Below are 21798 nucleotides of genomic sequence, written 5' to 3' on the forward strand. Positions count from 1 at the left end.
GTCACTCACCTGTGGGCTTGGTTGCAGTTCCATGATGAGTACAGTTGGAATATGGCTCAGGAGCCTTGCTAAAGGTAGCTAGTGCGACTTGTGACCATTTTTGTCTGATGTCTGGTGTGTCCTTTCCCACCAGTAACCAAACCAGTCATTCCATTTGCTTGTAAGTGTGTTTGCTGTTGCACTGTACATCTTTCATGAGCTGGAAAACTGGGTTAAGATGGTGGAATGTCTTGTGTCCAGTCACCATCTGTCTGTAAGAAACCAGTTTTCATTGGTTTGGATGGATATGTGTCTTCGAAGAAAGGAGCTTGAACAGTACTTAACAGTTTTGGATTGTTACAAGAACCTTGGTGTTCTACTAAGCAATGTCAGCTTCGGGGGAAGGGCCAGTGCAATGAAAATGGTTTCAAGAGCAAATTTCTTTGATTTCCCACCACACGGTTCTCTAGTGGTTTAAAAATTTCAAATTGAATTCATGGTTCCTGGTAGGGTTCTTGGACTTTTAATATTTTCTCCCATTTTTTTAATAGTTTTGGTTAAACTTTCTTTTTTTTTGATTCTTGAATTGATTATTTGATACTGTTTCTGATAAAAGTAGATATTGTGGACTGTGTAACATGGAATGAAGCATCAGTTACATGTTTAAATTATCTTCAAGGTACAGTAGTTGAATGTCTTAGTTTAAAGCAATGATGTGTATTCCAACAGCATTTTTCTTCTAATTTTCCATAAAGAATCCATTCAGATGAAGAGTGTCAAAAGGAGTCTACGAATGAGACACCAAGATGGCAGTTCCACTGGGGCATGAGAGGTTGAGGAAATGGACTAATGCATGAGTGCTGGGATGTCTGTCCAAGACAAGGATGTTAAAACGTGGACTCTCATGTTATTAAACCAGAGAAGATCTGGGTTGTGATCATCCTATCAAAATGGACTTTGCCTTTGAATTAATCAGTGACTATCCAATGATGGATCTGTTTGAGAACTGGGTGGCAAAATTTTCCTTTTGGGTTGTTTTTGCATGACAGGCAAATTAATTTGGTAAAAGATCTGTTGCTACTGCTTTTGAGAAAATGTAATTTATAAAGTGACTTTAAATAAAAGGTTTTGGTTTATTTCACACTTTGTGTTTGTCCTTTCTGGCTGAATATTTTTTATGGAGTTGATAATCAAGTGGGTTACATTTTTGGTTGCTATTAAACTGAGAAATACTTTAGCTAAGTACTGGAGGCAAGGTAAAATGTTGTGCTATACTTGGTATCAAATGTGGTTTTCATTTGCAAATTATGTTCACTTTGCCATGACTTCAAATGAATTTTTATTCGCTGGCTTGTTCATTCAGGTTCTTAATATGAGGGGTTTTCAGTACTTGGCCTATTGTCAGGGCACTGCTGCTGAACTTTGTGAAGTTATTTTAAGATGGAATTGATACCAATTGAAGGCTGAGAAAATACGACAATAAAGGAGTACTTGAATGTTTTGTGTAACTTTTTTAGGTATGTTCTTGGGTTGTGTGTGGGTACAGAAACTTTTCAACAGATTTCCTGGACTACAGACTTCCTGAACAGTCTCTTTGGTCTTAAAATTGTTCTGTGCAAGTGTCCAATCTGCTTCACTGCTCTTGCATGTAGCCTTTGTGTCACAATACAGTGCCATGTGTTTGGTGAGGAAAAAAAGGAGTTCTTTTTGATATGGCTACAGATGACATATTAACCTTTGCAAATGAATTCTAAAATGGTTCTGATACTTGAAGTCATGATTTCCTTACAGGTTTCTAGTGGATCTAATATTTTAACTGTAGGCATTTCTTCTCTATATGTTTCACCCTGAAACTCAAAGTTGTCTTTGTTTTGTGCTGGAGGGTAAAGATGGTAAAGCTGGTGCTGAGATAACCTTGAAATTATATTTGAAAACTCAAACAAAATCCTATTCATTGTTTAACCATTTGCCTTGCTCAGACTTTTTTGGAAATTTTTGCCATGATGAGTTGCTCATACCTTTTCCATCCAGCCATTTTGGTGGTACACACTTGCCCCAGTTTGGTTTTGCCATGTGTTTTTATGGTGGAGTGGGATTCTGTGACCAATGTGAAGGGTTTCTCATTCAAATGAGTGGATTTCCTTAGTGTTACCAAAAATGCTTGGAATGGTCTTGCATCGTGGTTTTTTAATTCTTGCAGTTGAGGTGCAAGGAGTCTTCTGTGAGTAATTGGTAAAGTGGAATTTTTTTAATGGCTTGTGGCATTGGAGAGTTCCTAATGAAACCCCTTGTGGAAAGAGGATAGATGGTTGTAGGAGATAAATGGCAGGTCTGTGGAGCAATTAAAGGGGATAGTGTTCGTTCTACTGGTCGAAGCCAATGGTTTTGGGCTGTTGGGATGCTGTGCCGTGGATGTTCCAATAGAACCCCAAACCAGCCCATTGCCCCTTTGTCCTCCAGTGGTCCCCCCAGTGGCTGATGGCTCTGTCTTGTTGTGATGCTTATGAATATGCAAGATGTTCTTGTGCTTTAAGGGGTTGGTTTTGGTTGTGGTAGTCAGAATCAAGTGGTCAGGGTATTCACGGATCGCCTCCATTCCCTTGGTGATACATCCTCTCAATGCCAGGATGTCCTGTTGGAGATGTCCATTGATTAATTTGCAGTTCTGCAGCTTGGCTATTGTGCAGCTTTAAAATTAATTTGTTGTGTTAAAATCTGTAAATGACCATGAATGGGTTAAGAAAGTGCATTAGAAATAAGTGGTTTAATGGTGTTGGACTGGCTTGACCGCAGTGCCTTGGCATAGCTGATGGAAGTGGTGTGGCTGCTGGATTTGAGTTGTTGGGGGGAACCACTAGGGAGGCGCTGTGGAGCTGGAGGGCAATCTCAGCTCTCTGGGGCTGGCTTGGGAGCCGGTGATGCTCCTGTCCCCCCCTGCCAGTGCCAGCACTGGGGGGCAAAGGGAAGAGCTGTTGTCTGGGGATTCTGCCACCAAACTGGGGGGAAGCTGCCCCTTGGGTGGGGTGACCCCCAGGGTGGGCTGCTGCTGCCTGCATGGCTGTGAGCTCCACTTCCATGCCTTCAAAATGGCTTGTAACAGCACCACTTCCTGTCCAGGGAGGAAGTAATTTTAGCCCAGGCACTGAAATATTTAGCAAATCTTTAAAACAAAAGGCACAAATTCCATTTCTTTCTGGCTTCCAAAGGGTGCCTGAGCCACATGGGGTTAAGGTGCCCCTTGAGCTGGGGTAGTTGGAAGGAGCCAGGGCTGTGGGGTAGCAGGCACCCTTTAGGTGGAGGCTCTCTCTTTTTTTGGTAGAAATGAAGGGGTGGGTCTATGGTACATCACCTGAGTTGTGGGGTAAATGTAGAGAGTGTCAATCAAAGGCAGAGCTCAGAGCTGGGAAGGAGCTCTAGATGGCGGCTGTGCCTTAGAGAGAGCGCGCTCAGCTCCGTGCCTTCCCCAACACTTTACGCAACTTTCCCTAACTTTCAGGCAGCCTCAGGGGGCCCCCACAGCCCCTTGCCTCTCCTAGGCACTAATCGGGGGCCGAGCGGACCTTTTTCGGGCAGAAAAGCAGCTTTTGAGGGCTCCCTTTTCGTGCCTTGCTGGAAAGAAGAAGCCGTGGAGAGAGCCCAGGTCGTTGTTTTTCCAGCTTAGAAGCCATGGCGTACCTCCATTTTTGTGCGCTCTCCTAATGAGCTTTTTCCCCCGGACATTTTTGTACTAATTACCGCTTCTTTTGCTTTATCGGCAGCATATTTTTGGGATTCGAATATATTTTTTTTTTCATTTTCTGAAATTTGTATTTTATCGGTATAATTACAAATATTTTGGATCTAATGTTTTTCCACTACCCGAAACTAATATCGACTTGGTCCTGGCGGCGGTGCATGGATCAGGTAGGTGAGCAATTAATAATAATAATTTTTAGATTTCTGCCGTTTTGAATACTTTGATTTTCGACCGATTTGTGCTGTATTGGGATGACGCAATAAGATACAGAGATTATTTGCATCCAGTGTTACTTTGGGAAAGTTTGCAGGATGCTCCTCTCCTGTGTTTATTCTCGGATTTTTCTTGTAAAAATGATTATTTGTTTTAAATCTCCGGTTTGCCGTGTTGATCAGTGCTGTGTATTGTTATAACAATATCATTGCAGCGTCAGGACTTTGTTCCTGATAATGAAAGCCAGTGAAACGAACTGGGACCTTACCTTTCTTTCAACTTTTGACAGTAAATACCTGGGCACAGGACTTCAAAGCAAACAGACACCCCTGACCCCCTTTTAATATTTAAGAATAAAAAGATGATGAGAAATAAGGACAAAAGCCAAGGAGAGGAGGGTTCAGTCCACAGCAATGCATCGAGGTATGACCTATCAACTTTCTTTTTTTTTTTTTTTTGTAAAACCTGTGAATACCCTGTTTACTTTGACAGCCTTGGGTTACTGTCAGTGCTTAATAGAAAACATTTTACTGATTTTGCTTCCTTTTTAAGGAATGACCTTGAGATTGTTAGCATGCCACACCCTAATTTTTTTTGGTAGCAATTTCTGAAACTTGTGTTGTGACTTAAGGGCCCATGTCCTAGGCAAAAGGTACTGTACCTTTATTCAGGGCAGCCCTTGCCCCTGTATGATGTTTTTCCAGCTTTTGAATTTCAGTTTTCAGGTTTTTTGTGCTGTGAAAAATGACCTTGTCGGTTTAGCCATTGCTGCATTGCACCATTTTACATACAAGGCAAATTTTTCTTTGAAGAATCTCAGAAGTCTAAACTTTAACTGAGGGCCATACAGAAGCCTGGTGTAGTAGTAAATTATAGTAAATAGGCACAAGAAAAAGTTACATGAATGAAAAAAAGCTTATTTTAAAATATAAACTGGAAAGTGCCTGTTTGTCGGATACCTCTTACTTCAAATTTTATTTGAGCTTGTAGAACTTTGATTCTGTGGAGGTATTTTAGAATATTTTTATACAATTTAACCAGACTTTGTCCTGCTGGTGATGGCATTTTGTATCATAAAATATACACTGGGGCTGTTAACAAGAGGCACCAAATGATTTGCTTGTTTTGTTAATGTATTTTTTCTCAGGGTATTTTTATTTACTTTTGTCAAGTAATGAGATTGTTTACAGATTTTTAGAAACTTAACCTTGATGTGGGAAAAGTATGAAATACTGAAAATGTTTGTTTGCTGGGAATGCAGAAGTACAATTACCAGATCGCTCATTTTGTATTTAAAAGGTCGGCTCTTCGAAAAATTGGGAATTAAACTATATGCATTTTTGGGTTTTAGTTTGTAAATATTACTGAGTGATGCATTTTGTTAATTTCAGTTGAATCTTGGTCTGTTTCTTTTTCTCTGGTGTTGTCTTCCTGCATTTTTAACCGACATTAATAAAAAAGAACTCTAAACTGTCTGTTGTATCACATGTGCTCTATGTGATGTTCAGGTGTTTGAATAGTATTCTTGATGTCCAGTATTTAACCTTCCTTAAGCACTCGAACTTGAAATACTGTGGCAATATATATTTTATCAAATAACTGCAGCCTTCTAGTATAAACTTGGATGGTGTTCTAGGTGTATTAAAAATGCAGTCAAATTTTGAATTCTAAAATAAATATGGGTAAGATTGTTTAATTTGAAATGATTAATAACTAAATTAGCCTCAGGAATTGTTGAAGCACATAAACAGAGCTTTTCTAATAATGCAGTTTAAAAACATCAGATTTTTATACTGTGCTTCCTGTACTGTAAATGCTGCACACAAAATATTATGTAAAAAAATCATTTATAAAAATTATTTTTCAGATTCTATAAATTGTCATGCTTTTTTGAAGGGGAGATTATCAACAAGAGCAGCAATAGACATAATTTGTTGAGGAAATTGAAAATATTTTTCCAGTGTTGGAAAGGAATAGGAGCTAAAATGTGAGCCATGTAGCAGGGTGTCCCACAGGGGGTTTTGTCCTTAGGGGTATGAGATTTGCATAGTGTCTCGTGTGCTTTTGGGGTTTTCATTGAAAGGTTATTTATCGTAATTGATCCATTTACATTTAACACCTGTTGTGTGAGGTTACCCTTCTTCCCATTCACATATATTTTTTCTCTAAATAAACCTGCTGTGTGTGAGTGACACCAACACACCTGAAGTGTGGGAACAATTGAGCACAGGATATTTGCAAGTGAACCCTGTTGAGCTTATTTGTGAGGTGTGAGTCAGCTCAATGTCATAAAATGGGCTTTACTTCCTGAGGTTGACCTGAAGTAGGGGAAATGATTTCTAGGAAGTAAAGCCACCGCTTTGCTGTATGGTAACCCCAAAATGCACCGGTGTCTGCACTGCACATGCTGCTGAGACCAGTTTGGCATCCGTGGAAGTACCTGAACATGGAAGTTGCACAGTCCTGGTGGGAACCCTGGGTGGTGGAGGAGGCCGGTGCCATTCACCTGGGCTGGAGAAGGGTGTTAGAGTGGAGGAAAATACAGTTCTTGCACACCACTCTAGTGCCCTGAGGAATTGACTCCTCCTTTTCCAGTTCTAAGGAAATACAAAGGCCTGTGTGGAATAAACAAAAATACTTGAGAATTGTCCCAAAGCAGATGATTTATTCTTGGGGAGAGAGATGGTGCTAAGTCTATACAGTTTGTAAGCTGAGGGTTGTACTCCTGCCTTTCCAGATGCCAAGCAACACCTGTCCTTTGTGCTTTGACAGTAAATTGAACTTGGAGCTGAGTGATTCCATGCAACTTTGCTCAAGGTAAAAGTTGCTCTGGGTCTGCTGCGGTTCCTGCTGACCCCCGCCTGTGTGCCTGGGATTTGCATAAGTAATTGAACACACTCTGCTGTATTTTCTATTATCTTCTGTGCTGCATGTCTGAAAGGCAGGTAATGTGGAGGTACATCATCCATGGTCGGCCCTCATGGGAAGTGCAGAGGCCAGAGGCAGGCTGTGACCCCCTGTAGCCCAGGAGTGAGTTTTTCAGGGATAGCAAGTAACAGGCGTGGGATACGTAGTTTTCTTTTCCCTTGGCCTGTATCTGTTGCAGTTGCTCTCCCATCTCAGAAATACCCGGCGGTGGAACGGTTTGAGCTGCACACTCTGCGAGGCTGGGTCAGCCCTTGTGTCTGTATCCAGCTCTGGGCTTCTCTAGCATTAAAACATTGTTTTTGAGGGGAAAAAATAGGTTGCGATGGGTTAGCTCCCAGGCCGTTTTCTGTGCAGAGCTGGAGCTCCGAGGTCTGAAATGGCGTGTTTTTGCTCAGCAGCCACCTCCCAGCGCAGGGCTTTGCGCAGCACAACACCCTCGCCTGACGTGGCAGCCATTTTATGGAGATGTCGGTGCACACAAACCAGCATTTGGCGGAGGGGGGGGGGACAGGAGGGAAACGATCGCGTTAAGCACAAACTGCCCCCGGCGTGTGGCGCTGGGAGCAGGGGCCAGCCCGTTGTCGTTGGGGCAGCGGCGGGGCCGGCTCGGGCGGGCGGCGGCGGCCGGCACTGTCACAAAATGGCTGTTCTTTGTGCCGCACCGCTCGGGCGCCGCGGGAAGCGGCCGCGGGGTTCAAAGGCCGCCCTGCGCCGGCCGCGCCGCCATTGGCTGCGCGCGCCGCGCGGGCCCCCGGGAGCAGCGCGCCGGGCGCGGGCGGCTGCCGCGGCCTCCCCCCGCTTCCGCTCCGCTGCCGGGCGTGGGCTCGCGCTGCTTTCATTTTAAGGGGCTTTCATTTTAATACTGCAAGCTATTTTGAGCAGTCACTTGAAAAGAAGCAGGGCTATTTTTTGCTGCGGATTTTTTCTTTTTTCAAACTTCAAAAGGAATTGTAGAATGCCATAGTATTCCCGGAACATCTGTCTTTTTTTTTTTTTTTTTTTTATGAGAGGTACAGCTTTCAGGATCCTTAAATCACCAGAATTCACTCTTTGCTTTTAGTGTGCATTTTGCAACTGATTTTCTTTCAGCTGAGTAGAAACAATGAATAGATTTGTTAAAATGCCTCAAACTGTGGGTTTCAAGTTTTTATCCGGGTGCCGAGTTATTTTTTAGCTATTCTGGCCATGTGCATGTGCCGAAGCTTTCAGTTTCATTTGCACCGTCACATTCTTCAACAAGGTTTTTTTTTTTTTTTCTCCCTTTTTAAGCTTTAACCCTTTGTGAAACTGTCCAGAGCCTTTTTTGAAAAGGAAAAATGCTTGATCAGTGCGGGACACAAAAGGAATAATGTGCAAGGAATTCATATGAATTGTGATGTAATCTGTGTGCAGCACAAAGGAGATTGTTCTTGTTTTGCTTTGTTACTTCTGTTTCACATTACAATCGTGAAGGAAGTGTCTCATCTAATTACGCATGCACAATCCTGAGACTTTCAACTCCTCTGTTCCCTATTTTGCAATTGCTGCCAGAGATGGATACAGTATATACAGCACTATAAAAGGAGCTCGCCAACTGCAAGAAGCTACATTTAGCTGTAATTCATTGTCTTCTGGATTTTTTTTTTTTTTTTTTTTTTTTTTTTTTTTTTTTTTTTTTTTTAGTTAAACATCTTAAGCTAATTAATCAAATAGTATAGATTCTCTAAAATGCATGACTTTTGCTGAATAAAAATTGGAAAATGGGAATAAAGAGCTCACCTGGGTAATTCTGTAACCCAGTTTCTGTGGCACAGCCTGTGCTGGGGCGTTGCCATGGCTGAGTGCACGTGTGTGCAGGCATGTTCCAGCTCCATGAGTGCCTCCAGCCAAGGGAAGGTGAGGTGGCTCAGATGGCAGATTGGAGCCTGTTCCCCTTTCTGTGTGTTGATGTTTCACCTGCCTCGCTCTGAGGGCAACAGTTGCCCTTATCTGCACCTTCCCCCACTTCCTCCAGCGCTGGAGCCGAGCTGTGGCTCGGTGGTGGCATTTCTGAGAACGCAGATCCCGGCTGTGCCTCGGGAGCAGCGCTGGGGCTGCCATAACCACATTTCTGTATTCAAACAAACACTTCACTGGCAGCTTTGACTGGGCGCGGAAGGAGGGCCAGGACGGCCCCGATGTTTCATTTCAGTCTAACTTGCTATAGGGACAAACCAATTCCTGTCTTTGTTTACGTATTTCACCCCTCAGAAAGTTGCTCATAGCATTAGCAGGTTACTGAGCTGCCAGACTTGTCTCTGAGGAGTTTTTATACTGGGACATCTCTTAATTCAGGTTTATCAGTGCTGGTGTTGAGGAGCAGGTGAGGGTACCAGTGGCAGGTGCAGGTGAAGTACCTGAGACAGCAAGCAGGAGTCTTAAGGACTGAACGGAAGCTTCTGATGCCATGGACTGGCTGCTTTTGAGCTGGAGACAGACCAAGTAAACCTGCTTTGGGTAGGTTTGGCATTGCATCTCCTGATACATAACCTGGAGGGTGTTTGTATCCACTGTATCTTGTTTCAGGTTGCACACAACGGTCGCAGCAGGAATTGCAATGTTAAATTAGGCTGCTAAATTCTGGAGATGGAAAAGGCTTCTAAATCTCTTCTTGCCCCTAGCTGAAATCCAGCTCAGGAAGGAGCTGATAATGGCTGGAGAAAGCTGCTGTTCTGCTTTATCTCTCCTCTCCTTCAAGGAAAATAAATACAAAACCAGCACAGCGCTGGGGGAGGGGATGGCCTGGATCACCATAATTAGATAGAAGCAGCCTTCCAGCAAAGGATGTGCAGTTCTACTGACATGGTGTCTTACATCAGCCTTCCTGGTGTGCTTTTATTAAAAGACGTGCTGAAATGCCATGTGAAGATGCTCTTTCAGTAGGTGCTGGTGTGTATGTAAAGCCCACCTTCACATCCTGTAGAAGAGACTTGAAATTAAAGAAAAAAAGCCCAGAGGAAAAGTCTACCCCTATTGACTTGCAGTGAAACTTTTGTAAGTCTGTCACACTGTTAATGCCTCATTTTCTTAGAGCAGGGAGTATCTTTTGGATATAATGAGACAAATGTTGCTGATTCTTTCCAAATGTGCAGCAGCTCATTTTACATTACAGCTCGTGTCACACTGCTGCTAAATTACAATTTTCAATCTTGACCTTCCTTTATCTGTGGGCTGAGATAACCTACTCTGTACTACATGTGCTTTTTTAACCTTGACTAATAAGGGTTAAAAATTAAAAAATTTTTAACAGTGATCTCAGATTCCTTTCTGGTATTGTGCTGGAAGTGCTGGCATGGCGTTTGATCTTGGCAGGGCTCAGTTCAGTGTGTCTGCCAAGCTCCACAGACGGGATGGGATGCTTAACACTTCATTGCTCACCAACCTTTACCCCAGCTATGAACAAGAGTGTTGCAATGTCAAGAATCCACTGAGTCCAGAACACCCGACTCCTCAGGAAAAAGCTGTGTTGCAACTATTTATGTCTCTTGCAAGTGTTATTGTTAGGTATAGATGACTTAATAGAATTGCTAATACGTTAATTATAGGAGTCGTTTGCATCTGTTATGGGGAGGAATCTCTATACTTCACTGCAGAGTGAAGTTGAGATATGAATGTCTGTAAAACTTTATGCTTAAATTTCTTGGTTAAAAACAGCTTTTAAGAGTCACTTGGTATAACCCCCCAGGCTCCCTTTTTCTGGACTGCAGGTCGCTTGGAAACATAAAGGAATTTCTGCACCATCATGTTCCTGTTAATGGGGTTTGGGTCCTAAATTTCCATATACACTCCGTGTCTTTAATCTGAGAGGTTTTAAAGGAAGTTTACAAATGTTAAGGGAGAAAAAGCACCCACTTTTCCTGTACTAATTGTGTGTGCACGCTCCAGCCCCCCTCATGCATCCACATGTCCTTTGCCAGTGGGTTGCACCTGTGTGCCTGGCTGTCCCCGGCGGGACATGGCGCAGCGGAGGCTGGGACGGCACAGGGACAGCCCTGCCCACTGTCTGAGGAAGCTGTGCACCCCCGGGCTCCTGCTCCTCTCCTTGGCTGGGTGTGAGGAGGAGCTGGGAGCTGCCAGGAGCCAGCCGGGGTCCGCCCGCTGATGTGGGATGTGGAGCCCGGAAATGCTTCGGAAATGCTTGGCTGCCTCCGGGGAGGGAGAGATGGGCCCTTTCAATCCCTGAGAACTGCAATTGTTCTCCCCTTTCTGTGCAGGGAAAGGGAAGGATACTGCCTTGGAGATTATCAATGGTGCTCCTTAATCAACCAGACAGGTTTTGACTCCTTTTGTCCCTCTGCTGTTTTTTTTTTTTCCTTTTTTTTTTCTCTTCCCACTATACATCCCAAGCATTTTCAGCCTCTGGCTTAAAGATAAGAGAGGAGAGAGCCAGCTTTCCCCATCATGAATGAATTGCTCTTTTTGCTTGCTTATGCAAACACAACATAGTGTCTTCCTAGTGGAGGAAAAAACCCCACCAGCTTTTGGAAAGCCTGTATCATTCAGGATAGCCCAATGTGATTTGCTGAGCTGCAGCAGAGCAGTGAGGGATATATTTAGCTCTGCCTTTGGCATTTGGGAGACCTCTGCTGGGGTAAGTAGCAGTGGCCAGAATAGGCTGGAAAGCCTCACAGCCTAGTTCAGGTAGATATTTTGGAGAGATACTTCTTGGGTGCATAATTCCTCAGCTGGTACAGCAGCACAATGGCCCAGCTGTGCCTAGTGCTGTGTAAATGTAATTTACATCAACACGACCCAATCCTGCAAGCCAAGTTTGCAGGCACAGGTGGGAAAAGTGTGGATTCTGCATGAGAACTTCTCACATGCCTGTTTAAGGGGAAAAAGAAAAAGTTGCTGATCATAAAATGAGGTTAGGGAAAGATTTTTATGCTGCTTTGAAGAACTTGTTGGTCATCTGGAAGGGCCAGCCCTATCACCATGGGAGTTTGTTGTGCCCCTTTAAAGCTGGCCTGGATTTGGACAAATCATATTTTGAGTATTCAGAGTTGTTTGAGACTCACTCCTAAACAGCATGAGGAGCCTGGTTGTGTTTAGGATATTTAGGATATTAAGTTCCTGCTCAGAGATCAATGTGTAAAAGGACCATGCATAGGTATGGAGAGTAGAGGAGCAGGAGTATTCCTTCCCTTCCTCCCATTTCTGCTTTTTCCTGCAGGAAATAAACTGGGGAAAGCTCTTTCACCAAATAACCCTTCTCAAGGCTTCTCACTCAGAAAATCTTTGCCTTGGGAGACAAGCAAGCACCAATCACTTTTTAGTAGACTTTCAGACTAAAATCAAGGGAACTGAAAAAGTTAGGAATGAATTTATTTATGTTCAGTGTCACAATCTGTCCTTTGCTTGGCTCTCCTGCACACTCCATGTGCTGTGTGTGTATGGCCTTGTCCATGATTACTGTGGTGTTTGCTCAGTCCTCTGTGGTACCCGTATTATCTTCTCTTTATCTAGTGATCTATAACTAGAACCGATCTTGTGTTCCTTTCCCTGGCTTGTTTAGCCTAAAGGTTAAATTTAGTTTAGTGCCTTTTTACAGCTACCCTGTGACTTGAGTGCACATATCAACACTGATGGTGCTTGTTTGTATTTGCAATATATGTAGCCATTTCATATATGCTTATATAGAAACATAGAATGGTTTGGGTTGGAAGGGACCTCAAAGATCATCTCGTTCCAACCTCCCTGCCATAGGCAGGGACACCTTCCCCTAGACCAGGATGCTCAGAGCCCTATCCAACCTGCCTCAAATGCTTCCAGGGAATGGGGCATTCACAACCTGTCTGGGCAACCTGTTCCAGTGCCTCAACAAGCTCACAGTAAGGAATTTTTTCTTAATATTTAATCTAAACCTATTTCAGTTTGAAGCATTCCCCTCTGTCCTGTCACTACATGCTCTTGTAAATAGTTTTCATAATAAGGAACATCCCATTTTTAGATCAGATATTCAATGGAAATGTTTAACAGCAGCCAGTCCTTATCTCAGTCGATGTGTTTGCCCTTTCTGTGGTTTGTCACCGTGCTTGTGTGTCCCCACAGTTTGTACAAGTCACTTTAGGAAGACAGACCTGTTTAAATAAAGATGGTGGCCTGCACTGGCTTTGCTGCTCTGTGCTTTGGAGTAAATCTCAGGTTGGTTCTGCTGGTGGATGGGAGTGGCTTGGAGCAGCTGGCAGCCTGAGCTGAAGAGCTGTGGTGGCCCAGGAGCTCCTCTCAGAGGAGCTGAGATTGAGCTCAGTAGAGTTGGCTCTGCCAGACACCTGGTCTGGACCCTGCCATGGTCCTGTCAAGGCCGGTTGGGCTGACCCAGCAGCTCCTCCAGCCCTGAGCTGCTCACCCCCTTCTCAGGATCTATGAGATTGGAAAAGACCCCTGAGATCATTGAGTCCAAGCTATTGCTGCGTTATCCACTCTGCAACTCACCTGCACTGCCACGTGCAGGTTATTTTCACTGCTTCTGGTTACTGTAAAGGCTTGGGCTGGGCTTAAGCCAGCAGTGACCTGCTGTTTCTCTGGGCTATCCTGGTGTTATCAGGAAGCCTGGCGGGTCCAGCCAGTGCTGGGAACATGGGCTGCAGGGTGAGGAGGGATGGGAGCAGGGAGGCACTGTGTGCCAGCCACCTGCCCGGGGCATTTTGGTGTCAGTGAGCCACTGATGTGCACCTGGGTGTCACTTACCAACAGCACTCGTGACGCTGTGGCCAACAATGCACAGGAGTTAAATATAACGGTTCCTTCTGTCATCCAGCCCCTGATGTTATCCAGCCGTGGGATCATCTGCCAAGGGCCTTCTCCAGTCTTTGCGGGGTGGTTTTGCTGGTGCCGAATCCCTGCAGAGCTTGTGAAGCCCAGTGGAATGTTGCTGTTGGGATTCAAACTTGTTTAGATTCAAAACATTCACAACAGTTCTTCAAGCTGGGAGGAGCTTTGCTTGTGGGAGGGTCTTGGGTTATTAATCCTCCTTTATTCCCCTGTCTGAATTCAAGTTCTGTCCCTCAAAAGCCACATTTTAAACACTGAGGCAGAATGGTCCCAGTTAGAGCCATTCCCCAGTCAGTTCTTGGTTTCACAAATGCATATTGGGGTCATTTTTTCAGCTGTCTCACACCTTCTGGAAGCATTCTTACTGAGAACTTATAAATTGATTTGCTGTTTGCAAAGATGATCCCCGATAAAATGAAGTCATATATGTGAAATATTAAATGCAAAGTCTGGAGGCTTCAGGCACATGGTAATTGCCTTTTAAACTCAGATGCCTCACTGTAAAGGGTCTTATCGCTGCCATTCAGCTACTTATTTCTTGGAAGGATCATGTCCTTCTCGGTAAGGAATGATAGTTTTGCTCCTCTTCAAGTCAGGAGCAGGCTCTTCATTAAACCAGACTTACAGCCTAAAGTATTGCTTAGAAACCAGAGGAATGTATTTGGCTGAGTCTTTGCAGATCTGAACTTTTTTTAGGAGTTTCTCACTTGAAGGAAATTACCAATGGTCCATCTGTTGCTTTCTTTTGATGTTCATGGGTGTTTTTGGAGGAGGGTGGTCTGGCTGAATTGTGATTTTTGTGACAATTAATTATAGCTTATTTCTCACTTTTAGTTTAATTGAAAGTAGGTCTTGTTTGGATGCTAACTCAGGGGCATTAAACCAGGACAAATTCAAAAAATAACTTCTGAAAAGAGGACTTAGGTCTCCAGGTATATACAGTGTCAGGCCTGATTTGACATGTAATGTTGCTGATACATTATATTCTGTTGGCAGGTAGAAATGCTTCCTGATTGTCCCAGTGACAGTTAAAAATTATTCTTTTATGAAAATAGGCCTTTCTGATATTTTTTTATCTGATCAACATAGAAAAGAAGACAAACACAAATTTTGCCTCAATAACAGATTATTCATTAAAAAAAAAAAAAAAAGAGTTATTTGCAACAGCCTTCAAAAGGACATCATAACCCCTTCTCATCTGTGTTTCTTTCCTTAGTAGGGGAAGCAGGTGTGCAGGCAAATACCTGCACATACAGATGCGTCTGTCACCAGAGAAGTCTCGCTCTTTTCAGATGACACAGTTCACAGCCTGAAAAAAAGAATTACAGTGTTCAGACAATGTTGTGGATAAAGCACATGAATTATGGCTCTTGATGTACAGAGAGCCTGTGTCCCTGTGTCCTTGAAATAAAGCTTAAAGGCTTTGAGGAACAAAGAGCTCCAGAGCGGGAGGAGGACACTAATTACTGTTCTGCCTCTAAACAAATACTGTGAGAGCTGTCTGGCCTCAGTCTTGCGTGGGCTGTTAAAATTCCTTCCAGCTATTGCTCAGAAATCCGACTGAAGAAAAAACTGTCTTCCTCTTCCCTGCGTCCCTGTGGGACACGGGACGCCAACATGCCTCAAGCAGAGCCTGATCTTGCCACTTACTCTTGTGACAGCAGAGGTTTGGACACCTCCAGATCCCATTCCTTTGTGGAGGCCCAGTGGGATGGTGTCCTGCTGAGCCCTGCCCTTGGACACCATCTGTCCCCAGAGCTGCTGGAGTGCCATTCCCAGGAGCAGTGTTGGCACCACCACAGGTCACGGCTGTGGTGGACAAGGGGGGGACTGTTGTAGAGCCTGCAGAACAAGGGGTGCACTGGGACACTGTACGTGGGGCTGCGCCTTTGGTTCTCGTGGATAACCTCCATCCATGGACAGGGACAGGCAGCAGGGACTGGGCAGCCTGGGACGGCCGTGGTTCAACTTGAATTTGCAGCCCTGCTTGCAGGACCCAATGTGATAACCCTGTTCCCTCAAACCCAGGCTGGGACAGTGAAACAGCAGCCACGGGTGATGGCTGCCCCCGCTCCTTGTGGAAGGGGCTCTGTTTGTGTCCCCTCAGGCTCGGAAGGCCGCGCTCCTCACGGTTCCCCTTCCCCGGGGCAGTGCCGGGGATCCAGTACCTCCAGGTATCCATCCCGGGGATCCATCCCGGGGATCCATCCCAGGGATCGGCCACGGCCCCGCGGTCGCAAGATGGCGGCGGAGGGGCGGCCGCGAAATGGCGGCGGCGGCGCCTGAGGGCGCGCGGGTGCTGCCCCCTGCCCGCTTCCCGGCCCACAGCCACGGATCCAGGGATCTGTGCCGGCCGGGAGCGGGACGGGCCGCGGCTCCCTCCGGGCATCCCCACATGGCAACCCCTGCGCAGTCGGATGTAAATGTGTATGTGCACATGCTTTCTCTGGGTTGTTTTTGTTTTTTGGTTTTTTTTTTTTTTTTCCTTTGTATTATTTCTCCCTTGAATCGTGAAATCTGAGCAAAGCCCTTCATGTACCTTGTCGCTTTTGTACAAAAGTAGAAAAAAAATAAAAATTCGTTTTAATCTCTCTGCAAAGTTTTCCTGACTCTTCTTTCATAGTGTTCCACCTAAGTGAATCCTTAAATATCACAAACACATCTACCAGTGGAAAGCTGACTTTGTTCCAAAAGCTTGCGGCATCGTCACTGTCTTTTTGCTCGTGGCAGTGGGGTTTGAATGCTGCCTTGCCAATGCACGTGTGGTAAGGTGTACTGAGATTTCAGTTGGCTTTTTTGGCTCTTAAAATAAAAAATATATATGTTGGGAGTGATTGGGCAAAGGTATTTGAATATTTTGGCCACCTAAAATAGTTTGGCCTCTCATTGTTTTGTTGAGGAGCTTTTATTTAAGGAAATACACTGGGTGTTAACCCATTTTTATATAAAGACACTAAAAAAAAATAAAAAATGGGGGCACTACACCTACTTAGTGTTCTGCTCTCCCATTACTGGCTTGAGAAATGCAGTCTGCACAGCACTGGTGTAATCCTTTAAGGAGGAGCTGCCCCAGCCACAAGCCCAAGTGAGCTTTTTTCTTCTGCCCTGTTGCTGAATTAATCCTTTTTGCAAAAATCATTATATTTAACATCATTCATGGTGTAAGGGGTATAGTGCTTTTGATACTGGCCTCTTCCAGGAAGCGGATGTCAGATTTATTTTGAACAACTGGCCACACTAGGATGCAGTGGAGAGCCGTGCTGGAGCAACTGCTCATCTTCAATGTAGCAGGATGGTCCCCGGATGCTGCGGCTCCCACTGTGCCCTACTCTGCCTCGCTCCAAGACACGCAGATGCTCCCAGCAGAGCCTGTGCTGCTGGTACTGCTGATGCTTCTCCTCACCTACCACCACTGCTTTTCTTCTGGTGATGAGCAGGACATCCCGGGCAGGGATTTTTGGGGCTGCACTCTCACCAGTGTTCACTGCCAGTCCTGCTGCAGAATGCCAGTGTGGGGTGTCTGGGCCTGCAGGGTCTGCACTTGCATTCAGGCTTTTCCAAACGTGTTGTTGTGGCTCGGATGTGTCTCAGGTTTGCTCCCTGCGTATTTCACAGCTGTGTCAGTGCAGTTAAAATGTAACCTCTTCTTTCTCTACCATTAGTCACTCGGCATCCGAAGAAGCCTCTGGCTCTGACTCTGCAAGCCAGTCTGAAAGTGAGCAGGGCAGCGAGTCAAACAGCAGCTCCGAGTCCTCTGAGAGTCAGTCTGAATCTGAAAGTGAATCAACGGGTTCCAAATCCCAGCAGACCCCTCCTGAAACCAAAGAAAAACCAGCCTCTAAGAAGGAAAGGATAGCAGATGTTAAAAAGGTATTACCCCTGCTGCTCTGCACGGACACGTTACTCCTGTACCCACCACGGAAGGTCAGACAGCAGGACCTCAGTGAAGCTGTGCCCAGTTTCCTGGCCACTTTGCACATGGACCAAACAGCCTCTGACCTCCAGTGTCCCCAGGGGCTGTTTGGTCTGCATGCAGGAGCCTTGCTGCTGTCACCCTTGAGAGCAGGAGCTGCTGTGTTTGTGGAACAACCACTGGGTCACCAAGTAGATGGTGACAGGGCTGACTGGTGCGAATGAGGGGCAGTTGCCTGTCATCAGTACATGATCCTGTCATTCCATCCTCTCCCTCTGTCTTTCCACTCCTCTGTCTTGTCTCTCCTCAGAAGCAGTAAAGCCTCCCCATATGATACTCAGGAAGAGGGTTTGAAGTTTGTCTAGGATTTGAAGTCTGAACCACTTTGGTTTTTTTTTACATCACTCTTCCTCTCAAAAAAGCATAGGGAAAAAAAAAAAAAAAAAAAAAAAAAAAAGAACTTCCATTATTTATGGAAGTCCAGAACAGGACAGTATTTTTTTTCCCCTGTGCCTTCCCAGCTCCTCCCTAGCAATACCCCTCAGATAGTCAGGTTTTCCCTCCATTTGCTGTCCAGCAGGAAAGGGGATTGTGGGTGTTACTGCTCATGGTATCCCTCTGCACACCCCAGGGCAGAAGCTGCACCTCAGGTACCTGCTTTACCTGAGGGATGAAGGCACCTGACGAACACAGGGCAGTGTGAGGTGAGAAAGAGGAGCCCAGATACCATTTGGAGACAGGAACTCAGTGAACTGAGTTCACTTGGAAGGAGAAAATGCTGGTTTAGGTCAGCTGGTTTGTTTGTTTGTGGTGTGTAACCGTCCTGCTGTTCTTAGCCATGGGTTGCACTGGGTACAGCTTGCTCCTGAGAGTGAATTTCATGGAAAAGGTGCTATGTGTGTAAAAGATAAGGAGGAAGGACAGTGCTTCCAGCCTGTGCTCCCCACAGACCTGCCAGGGAGAAGTGAAGGATTTTGTTACCACCTTCTGCCTCCCACACAGCTCCAGGCTGCTGGCTTAGGTAGTGGTTAAATCCCCCAGTGCTCGGACTGGCAAGGGAGGATGAGTTTATAAGGCAGTTGTGGTAACACTATATTAAAATCTGTGGTTTATTGTTAAGTGGGCACCAAAGGAAATCTTCTCTCCCTCTGAAGGATTCTAAGAGCATGTCCCTAACAATAAATGTTAATATTATCCTGTGAGGAAGTGCATATACACAGGGTGATAATTAGCACGGGTGAAACATGAAAAGGTCAGGACACCCTCTAATAAGAAAGCCTCTCCCTTCCTTAATTTCTCTGTTAATGGGTGTCTTCCTTAGCTAGGTCTAACCTAGGCATGTTGATACCTCTTCCCCTTGAATAACCAATGCAATTAATTATTATATTATTGTTTATTTGGTATTTGACTAGATACACCCATGAAGGCGAGGTTAATCTGTGTTAGGTGCTATTAAGATTCATCATGGAAGTTGCTCCTACATTCAAAACCCATGCCATTTAATAGCTGAAAAGACAAGTTCTTCAAATGGTTTGGGGAGCATTAAATTTGAGGGTGTATTCTTTAATGAGAATGTACCTTAGTACTTGCATGCCCAATAGATACACACTGTCACAGTCTGTCCCTTTCCCTATTACTCCTTTAACAGAGGCAGGAAAATTCTTGGGCTGCAGCCACGTATCCATCACGCTCTCAATGCCATCACTGCTGCATCTGGCGGCGTTGTTTGATCTCCTTTCCCTGCCAGTGGCTTGCAGCGATATTTGAGGATTGGAGGGAGAGAGAATGAGAAGGAAATGAATAGATGTAGAGAACTAAGAGCTCTGCTGAGGGAGAGAGGAATTGCTGGTGTAGGAATTTGAGGGGCATGGTGGTGGTTTGTGTTGTCCCTGTAACTCTTGTGTCCTGTGTCACCAACACAGCTCTGCATTCATCCCCCTCAGGACATCCATTTTTGTGTCCCCTTCTCCTGCCCATTCACAAGAACAATTGCATGCTCTTATACACAGTGTGTTGAACTGGTGAGGGCCTCCTTTTAGAGCAAAGAGCACAACCATTGCCAGCAGTCACCTCTGCACATCCATGTGTCCTGTGCTGCCAATCCACATTCCCATCAGTGCATTCGGGAGAGGAGCCAGCAGCCACTGCCTTGCCTTGCCAAATGACAGGGTATCTTGCTCCATTTGCCATCCAGACTGGGCCACAGAATTCACCTTTGAAGCTGCAGCTGGCCATGTCTCCAGGCAGCTCGTGGGGCTTTCCACCAGGAAAGGAATTATGCTGGAAGCTGTTAGTGACAGAGAAATGCCCTGTTGAGTTGGTAGGTCTGTTCATTCCTTGTCGAAGCTGTTGCCTCCATTCCTTTGGCACCAGTGCTGCAGAGGGCTGGTTACCTCAGCACTCTGTCCTTCAGCCTGAGAGAGCTGGAGAGTGATTTGTGCCTCAGTGGAAAGATGGACCACTGTAAAGAGAACACTGAGATAAACACATGCTGCTTTAGAGAGGTGTCAAATATCCCAAAATAATAATAATTTTTTTCAGCCAGTTTTTTAAACTGTCCATCTACTGGTTGCTAATTCCCTAATGGTTTTTGGTTGATTTTTTTTTTAAGACACCATCAAACTTCTCTAAAATGTCAAAAATAATTGGGGTGAAGCAGGCCTTCTGATGGTCTGTTTATTTTGCAGATGTGGGAAGAATATCCTGATGTTTATGGGGTTAGGAGGTCAAACCGAAGCAGACAAGAACCGTCACGATTTAATATAAAAGATGAGGTAAGGAGAAAAAAAAAAAAAAAAGGACGAGGGATTACCGAACATATAAAACCAACCAAGCCCAAAGAGGAAAGGGAGGTCTCAACTGCATTGCCTTGTAAACACTAAGTCCCAGTTTGGTGCATGGATGTTGGTGCTCACAGTTGAGGTCCCAGTCCTGCAGCTGGATCCTTGGCCTGAGACCTCTGGAGTGAGCGGGACACTGCCTGGGCTGAGATCTGCATGCACTGATCTGATTGCTGGAATGGGGCGTAATGCAAGTCCTGCTCTGCTGTAGGAACATCCTGGAGAGGAATCTGTGTAATTAAAAAACCAGAACAAGACCAAAATGCAACACAAATCCAACCAGGAATAAAGGAAAGTTCCCAGAAACACCTCATAGCAACAAAACAGTCATTATTGCCCATCCTAGAATGGATCCCACTAATAAATGCATTTGTGTGTGTGCAGCTTTATGACCCATCACTTTTCTTTGGTTGAACACTGGGGAGTCTTTTATGCTTCAGTTGAAGGTGACAGTGATCAGAGCCTGGTAGCCAAACCTTCTAATTGTTCCTGTTTCAGAACACTATTGGGTTTTTTTCTGAAGATGTAGAAATTAGGTTCCGCCTTCATTTGCATCTGACAGGTTTTCTACATGGAGCATTTCATCTACAGGTCTTCAGGAACATCGAGTAGCTATAGCAGAGGGGAAAGAGAACCAGAAAGAGGCATCTGTGGAGAGCTTGGGGCTAGGAATCTGAAGATAAGCAGCAGACTTTGAGCAGAGCAGGGGTCCAGTGGTGCTCTCTGACTCAGGCTGTTTGTGCTTTGCCACCAAGATGTGTGTTCGGATGCTCTAGGGGTCACATGGAGGTCTCCGGCTCCTTGCTCTGGTGTGTTATTGCTGAGCCTTGGTGGCACCCCAGTGCCACCAGCTGCCCCCCAGACTCCTGTGCTGGCTGTCCCGCAGAGCAGAGGTCAGGAAGGGGCTCGGGGTGCACCATTGACGTAGCTTTTGTTTTCCTTTTCAAGTTGGCAGAGGCTGGGCTGGCCGGCCGCCCCTCTGTGCGATGGCCCGGCATGCACTGTGCCGGCGACCTCACACCCACCCCAGAGCTCCGCTGCACACCCCCCTGCCCTCTTAGGGGCCCAGGTAAGTCCCTTCTTTTTTTGTTTTACAATATTACGTGGTTTTGCAAATGTTGTTTTCTTTTGCAATATCTTTATTTCCTACTACTTAAGGTAAAATTAAAAAAAAAATTAAAATCTGAGATGCAAAAACTTTGCTATACCACAAAATATTGTAAAAAACAAAAAAAAACCCAAAAAAAAAACCCACCCAAAGGTCCTCCAAATGACCCTCACTGCAACTTCTGTGAAACAGCTGAAATGAAAATTGGAGCATGCCCTCACCCCTCTCTCCCCAAAGCAACACTGACTGGTCCCCACAGGGCAGCTCCCATCTGCAGCAGAGTCTGTTG

At 45.1% G+C, this 21798-nt stretch overlaps 1 protein-coding gene and 1 long non-coding RNA gene across 7 annotated transcripts in view; both read left to right on the forward strand.

Annotated features, from left to right (window-relative positions):
* The window catches only part of LOC128813263 (uncharacterized), a 33075-nt gene extending 31955 nt beyond the window's left edge, over positions 1-1120 (forward strand). For both annotated transcript variants that reach the window (XR_008438979.1, XR_008438978.1), the window contains exon 5: positions 735-1120. This is a non-coding gene — a long non-coding RNA (uncharacterized LOC128813263). The remainder of the gene's footprint in view (positions 1-734) is intronic.
* Positions 1121-2717: 1597 nt separating this feature from the next.
* The window catches only part of CHD2 (chromodomain helicase DNA binding protein 2), a 56067-nt gene continuing 36986 nt past the window's right edge, over positions 2718-21798 (forward strand). The window contains exons 1-4 of one of the 5 annotated variants that reach the window (XM_053988837.1): positions 2718-3882; positions 4218-4351; positions 17311-17518; positions 20249-20335. In XM_053988837.1, coding sequence (XP_053844812.1) covers positions 4290-4351; positions 17311-17518; positions 20249-20335 — 357 coding nt within the window. In that variant the 5' untranslated portion in view covers positions 2718-3882; positions 4218-4289. Of the gene's footprint in view, positions 3887-4217; positions 4352-17310; positions 17519-20248; positions 20336-21798 lie in introns of all 5 variants that reach the window. The other 4 variants (XM_053988836.1, XM_053988834.1, XM_053988833.1 and 1 more) reach the window with 4 other exon arrangements.

Source organism: Vidua macroura, chromosome 12 (assembly GCF_024509145.1).
Source record: "Vidua macroura isolate BioBank_ID:100142 chromosome 12, ASM2450914v1, whole genome shotgun sequence".
Lineage (NCBI taxonomy): Eukaryota > Metazoa > Chordata > Aves > Passeriformes > Viduidae > Vidua > Vidua macroura.